This window comes from Platichthys flesus, chromosome 22 (assembly GCF_949316205.1).
Source record: "Platichthys flesus chromosome 22, fPlaFle2.1, whole genome shotgun sequence".
NCBI classification, from domain to species: Eukaryota; Metazoa; Chordata; class Actinopteri; order Pleuronectiformes; family Pleuronectidae; genus Platichthys; species Platichthys flesus.
The window spans coordinates 6,600,133-6,607,092 of NC_084966.1; the positions used below are offsets into that span (position 1 = coordinate 6,600,133).

General features: G+C 47.0%; 1 protein-coding gene across 2 annotated transcripts in view; it reads left to right on the top strand.

Moving 5' to 3' along the window:
* Window positions 1-1,093: 1,093 nt before the first annotated feature.
* zeb2b (zinc finger E-box binding homeobox 2b) overlaps window positions 1,094-6,960 on the top strand; it is an 81,019-nt gene continuing 75,152 nt past the window's right edge. Inside the window, exons 1-2 of one of the 2 annotated variants that reach the window (XM_062380726.1) lie at window positions 1,094-1,772; window positions 3,084-3,222. In XM_062380726.1, the coding sequence (XP_062236710.1) occupies window positions 3,150-3,222 (73 nt within the window). In that variant the 5' untranslated portion in view covers window positions 1,094-1,772; window positions 3,084-3,149. Of the gene's footprint in view, window positions 1,773-3,005; window positions 3,223-6,960 lie in introns of those variants that run through there. The other variant, XM_062380725.1, reaches the window with a different exon arrangement.

The following is a 6,960-nucleotide window of genomic DNA, read 5'->3' on the forward strand; positions in this document are numbered from 1 at the left end:
AATTAGCCATACAGTGGCGAACTGCAGGAGGACAGGACACAAAATAATACTTTATTTACATAACCAATCAGGGCGCTGCAAAGGTGGAGCTTCCTCTCTCTCCCGCTCTCTCTATCCCTCTCCCCCCCCTTTTTTTTCTCTCTCCCTCTCTCTCTCTCTCTGTTGCCAGTCAGACATGGCTGAGATGGTTGACTTCTCTAATAAATGCGGGATTTCTTCGTGTTAAGTGTTGTCCAGAAACGAAAAATCACTCTAATAATGTTGGACTATTCCTGTGACGTGCCTGTAATTCTCCAGCAGGGACCCGCAGCGCGGCTGGGGCTCTCTGCGGTGACTTTACGCTCACTTTATTCTACTTTATGGTATTTTTTTAGTATCATCCGAATATTCCTGCTGCGGCTCAGTCGTCTCTGTCACCGCTGCAGGTTATAGTTTGATGCGGGCACAGTTGTGTAATGTCACACATTTATTTCGGATTGCCTTTTGGTTCATTTTCAATCGGGGAAATAGCAGAGATAAAAATTACAAATGATCATAATAATTCCCCTCGTGCACAGACACATCAGTGTACCTGCAGGCTCACTGGTGCTGCAGGTGCAGGCCACGTTCCAGGTGATACAAAACATTTTACTGTTAAATCCACTTTAAATTTTTCAAACCTTTGCATTTGGAAACAAACAAAAAACAAATATATAAATTCTACTGAGACGCAGAGAAGCTGCACATGTTTTCTAAAAGTAATTTTCAAAAACATCTCAAAACAAACGAAAGCCCTGAACATTAAATACACATTATTCTCAATAAAAGAAAACGTTTCTCCAATTTGGAATCAAGACCAGTGAGTTTGTCCCGATACTTGGCAGAGTTTTTAAGCAAAAAGAATAATATGTTTTACACTAAATGACAGTCCCCAGGGACATTTGTGCAGCGTGGAGAAAAAGCCGAACATCCTCATACCTTTTTGAAGTCGCAGCCAATTACAATAACGAAGAAAATGCGTAATTGTCTCCTCAAACCAACTCCTGCATCCCGCGCACCAACCCCGGCGTTTACTGCAAGTTAAACCCACTGGAAATAGAAATAATAAAGAAAAAAGAATATCCTTACATGATGACTGCAGCCAGCGTGGACGCGCATCAAGTTTCTCCCCCCCTTCTACACGTGCACACACTCGCGCGCGGATGCACACACACACACACACACACACACACACACGCATGCATGCATTCACGCGAAGAAAGGCAAAAAAACACTGTCGCCTGTTCTTTGCTCCGCGCGTCGAAGCCCGACATAGTTGGTTTCACTCAAAAACAGAAGAGATGGAGAAAGAGAAAGGAGAGTGAGGGGAAAGAAAAGAGGGGGAGAGAGAGGGAGGGAAAAAAGAAAAAAAAACTTAACGTTCAGCCCAGAAGATGCTCACGTTTGGCTCTCCTCAATTATCCCCTCCCGTGAAGATAGGTGGCGTGCGTTTCAGGGGGCTTCTCCTCTGTGTTACATGGCAAAGAAAAGGAGGTGGAAAGAAAAAAAATGTCATTAGAAGAGGCGTAACACGTCAGTCCCTACCCAGGTTTGTTTCCTGGAGTGGGTGTAAGACATCAGTTGTAAACCTGCCCTAGCAGGAATAGCGGTCCCTCCCTCCTCCCAACTATTTCTAAGGCTTTATTTCTAAGGCTTTATTATCACCGGTGGAAAAGGATCCGCTCACCGACGCGCTCCGGTATCATCCTCGCAACTGCTCTCCACAGGACACTTCTTTATTCCCCTAAAAACAGGTACGTTTCTCCTCTCCTTTTTTTTTATTTATAGCGCTTTTTTTTTTTTTTTACTCGGAGAACGGTTGGATATTAAACTTGCGTGCGCCCGCGTTAGAGTTGGAGCTCAACTTTGCCGTACCTGCGCAGGTGGAATTAGGTGCGTTTGCTGAGATTTTTTTCCTTTTTTCTCCTCGTTTCACCTCCGTGATGTCGAGGCGTCCTGCCGGCAGCTGACAGCCGGGGAGACGTGCGCTCTGCCCGGGCGTTTGGCGTTGCACAACACCGCTATCCCTTTTGGAGGAGGCGAAAAAAAAAAGGGCGATTTGCAAGCCCGTTCTTTCCCAGATCCTCTTCTTCATTCTGTATTTTATCAGTGTCTGTTTGTGTCAACCGGCTAAACGCCCGGGTGCTCCACAACAAACAGAACCCTCTTGTCAATATTCACTTACCCTAATAACGGTATTTGCGCTGATAAATTAGCAGACGACCCCGAACATCCCACACAGGCGATTTGAGCCTTATCGCTTTTGTTTATGCGCCGTTTGTGCCTTTTTAAAAGAAGCTGCGGAGTCATTTGGCACATTTGAACAATTATTTCCCATCTGCTGTTTATTAACGGTTTGACAGGAGGGCTCGGATTTAGTTGGTTAAACCCGAGAGGAGCAATTTTCTCGGGGGTTTATTGAACTTGTGTGACTTTGAATCGGACCACACAGTGAAGACCGATGCAAGCTGAGCTCCCCTTTCTCTCGCTCTCCGTCTCCAGCATGTAAGCTCTGGATCCGGAGCCTCAAATCTGACAGCGTATTAATGTACGAGCCTGTTTCACCTCTTGCCCCCGAAAATTCGGACTCGGCGCTAAAACGCGACCCGACCCAAATTGTTTTATTCCAAAAATGAGCTAAACGATTTATTTGTGAGTTTGTTTTCAAGTTCTGGGGGTTAAACCCCGGCGTGTGAAACTTTTCTGAATGAAATAAGAAATCGAGTGTCATGTTGTCGCTGCAGTTCTCACTGGCGAATAGGAGAATAGTGGTTTTACTAATCAGAGAAATTAGAATTCCCTTCCTCCTGCTGCTGTTTGCTTTGCTGTTAATGCCACTAAGCTGACAGCCGATCAGCTGAAAATCAAAATTAGATGGGCACGGATCCCCTCACCGCTCCCTCTCATACTTTCACTCACGGCTCTTTTTTCTTTTTTACAATCTGTCCCCCCCCCCCCCACCCCACATCCAAGTTCCAGTCGCAGTTTCTTGTGCGCGTCCGGCGCAAGTGGACCTCCACGCTAATGCCCACATTGTCGCTGCTGCTCTGTGTGTTTCCCGTCAGATATCAGGCTGAGATCAAGGAATCGAGTCCATGCGAGCTGCCATCTGATCCCACACACACTTATCAATGAAGCAAGAGATCATGGCGGATGGCCCCAGGTGTAAGAGGCGAAAACAAGCCAACCCGAGACGGAAAAACGGTAAGAAAATCACCGGGGAGACAATGCAAGCAGTCGGGGGGGGGGATGTGTTTGGATGTAAGCCTGGCTGGAAGGTTCTCTGCTGCGGGTCGGGGACATGTGAGGCTCCGCGGCTGGTGCGCGTATCAGCCTTCCCCCTTCCTTACGCAGGGATAACGGGACCGTTATCCAGCGGAGAAACTGTGCGTAAATGCCTCCGCGATGCAGCCCCACTCGCCTTTTGGAAATCCTTCCCCCGAAAAATTCCCACTGTATATTTCGGGGGATTATTGTGTGGAGGCTGCGAGGAGGTTCGGTTGGAAACTTGTGGATGCTGGAAAGTTGGAGAGTAGCGGTGCCGGCTGCTGCTCGCCGGGACAAAGTCCGCCATGGGGCCACTGTGTGTCGGTCACTCAGAGCCATGGGTGGCTGGAGCGGTCTCACGCTGCTCGCTGGAGAAACTCAAGTCCCCTGACTTTACTTTTGATTTGCTTTGACCAACGCGCTGTTTGGGCCGTGATGTCTTTATCGCTATAATGGCCTCTCCCCTGCAAAAGCAACATTTTAAAGTCATTTAGTCCCGGACGAGCTGAGTGGTGAAATAATTCAAAGGAGGTGGCAGTTGGCTTGTTGGTTCAAATCGTGAACTTGTGCGTTTTTTTGTTGTTTTTTTTTTGTTGCTTTCTCTCTATCTCTTTACGTTTATTGGAATGGAGTAATCATATATAAATAAATAGGATGACATGTCCGATAAATGCAGGACATTAATTGGGTCTGGGGGTGCAGGGCAGGAGGTGAAGATTTGTTGCTTCTCTGTCTCCATTTGACTGCACACTTTCCCACAAGAGGCAAATCTGCAGTGACATATCCTGGCCCCGTTATTCCTGATTATTCCATATAGGCTCCAAACACACTGGCGGATCCGAGGCAGCGTGTGTGAAGCAGCGAGGCTGTGATTCAGCTGCTCACACGAGCCTTTTATTTGCTTTCCTCCACAACAGTTTTTTAATCTCTGCCCCCACAGGTTATTTATCTAGATCAGATTTCATTTATTGATTTCACACAATCGATACCAGACAAGCATTTTGTTCCACACTAAACAGCACAACAGTGGAGCAGGAGATTTCCCCAATAATTATACATATGCGTGCGTGTACATTTGCAGAATTCCTACTTAAAAAAGGAAAATAGAATAATAGGGCATATTTGAAATGGAACAGCCGGTTCAGTCGTGGCCACCTGTTTTGTAAAAAGGGGGGGAGTGAGAAATCCAGTCTTGGCTTTTGTACCAAATGTAGCATTTGATAAAATAATATTAGCAAAGCAAATATATATTTTCACACCTTTAAACCTGACAAGAGATGGCCAGCTTTGGCAGCACGTCTAAAGAATATTTATATCTCTTACGTAAAAAATATTTAATACGGGAGAACGAGCATTTCAAGAAAATAGATTTAATATTGAAAAATGTGAAATATGAATCCAGAATTATATATTTTTTCTGTCTCTCATAACAACTAGCTCTGTCTGATGATCCCCTCCAGCCCACCTCATCCCACCCCCTCACTCCCACCCCTCCTCACCCCCAATCCTCCCCCCTGGGAATGCAGGGGCTTATTGAGGCTTGGCCACTCTCCTCTCTCTCTCTCTCTCTGTCTATCTCTCTCTCTCTCTCCCCCCTCTCCCCTCGCTGTCTCCCTGCCTGTCTCTCTGTCCTCTTCCTGCCTGGCTCTGTGGAGGGATGGTAGGGCAGGGCGAAGCGTGTGACAGCCGGCAGGACAGACTCTGACTCCTCCAGCAGTAAACTAGCAAAACGCCTCAAATGCACCGAAAAAAGAATAAATGCAGCGCACACACACACTCACACACACACACACACACAGACACACACACACACAGGGCTTTTGCTCCATTTTTTTCCCAGATGGATGGCGGATGCATCCAGATTCCCTCTTTCTTCCCTTAACTAACAAATCAGATGAATATACACAAATTTGAAATATGTACAATTAAAGCTAATTTCACTGAGTGGCGGTGAGAGGTGGTGGTGTGCACGCGGGCATGTTTGGATGTAAATTATAATCTCCTTGCCACCTGTCATTATTTTATTTTTTTTTAAATGCTAAATATTTTACATCTGGTTTATTTTTCTGTTTTAATCTCACGATCGAGCCCCGGCCATGTTTTTAAATTCTGATCAAATATGAATTTTATTTTATTGACCGCGTCCTCCACAGAGAGAACAATAACTGGGATTGTCAGGATCATTTTTTTCTGCTGTTTAAAATGGAAGGGGGCATTTCAGCATTTGTGCCAATTAGTATTAATGAGGCATTTGCTCACTAAGTTGTCTAACCAATGACATTCTCATCCAGATGACTGTTGGCCTTGAGGGCTGGAGGTGCTACTGTAGCTTTACTCACTCACTGCCCAGTCTGTCATGTGGTATTTAACCACAGTACATGACTTATCTCCCCCCCCCCCCTTCCTCATCCAAACCTGCACGTTGCTGTGAAGCTGCAACAAAAACGACAAATGACTTTTCATTTGTAGTCCTCGTTCCCCCCCCCCCCATTGTTAAACCGCTACACGAGAAAGAAAGAAAAAAAAGAAAAGAGCCCCTTCTCCTCTCCTGGTGTGAAACTTGATCTCGGCAGCGTGAAGTGTTTGAGAGTTTGGCCCTTGCCAGGTGTTGCTTGTCACATCCAGCTGTGCTCGCCCAACAGAAACGCACTCGCACACCTGTCCTTATTTTCCTCTTGCTGAACCGGCACAGGCATCAAAAACAAGCCGTTTCCAGCGAAGGGGCAGAAAGAACCCGACTCGGCTTTGTAGTTGTGTTGCTTTTGATTTGGATGATACGCGGACTCTCTGCACCAAACTGTGGCAGCGTTGAGAGGGCGACAGAGGAAATGCAGATGTTGCATTCTTCTCCCCCCCCCCCCCCCCCCAAACGTTTGATTCCGTGTCACCCCGGCTTTTGAACAGTTTCCTGAATTTCCGCCGCATCCCATGTGACATTTGGATGTCAGGACATACCCTCGGAAAGGCACAGATTACATAATCGAAGGCAGCAAGAGCAGCAGAAGAAGAAACAGCACTGAGAGGAGGCCAGTCTCCCCCCCACCCCCCACCCCCCGCTCAGCGTCTCTCTCTCTCTCTGGCTGCAGGAGTTTGATATAATAGTCTGAATGCGGATATTAAGGCTATCACAGATTCACGCTTAAGGTGGAGAAAAATGGGGGGGAAAGTGCATGTGTATATGTGGAAGGGGGGTGGGGGGGTAGCCTTGCTTTCAGACCCAGACAATGGCAGATTTCTGCCAGTCTAAACAATTTGTCCATCTCTATTATTCCCCTGCCTTCTTAAAGTTGTGTTCGCTGCTCCCACAGTAGAGAATGAGCAGGAGGGGGGGGTAAGACAAGGTGCTCCCTTTCTTCCTCTTCTTTTTTTTTGTCTTCTTATCTCACCCCCCCTTCTCTCTCCCTCCTATGTCCCATCCACCAGCCTCCCTCCTTCCCCCCCCTCACCCTGATTTTCCTTCCTGACGGTAGGGGCAATTTTTGTTTTTTTTTGCCGTTGTCACTGAGCAAGGAGTTGGGAGGAGGGGGTGGGGGTGAGGGGGGGGGGGGGTAAAGAGGGTGGGAGGAAAGAGGGCAGGTTTCGCAGGGCGCTCACGGACAATTGATTGTCACTGGTAATGTGTTTCATTTACATGTTTATACCGTCAATAGTGGCAGGGGGTTGTCCACCGCGCCA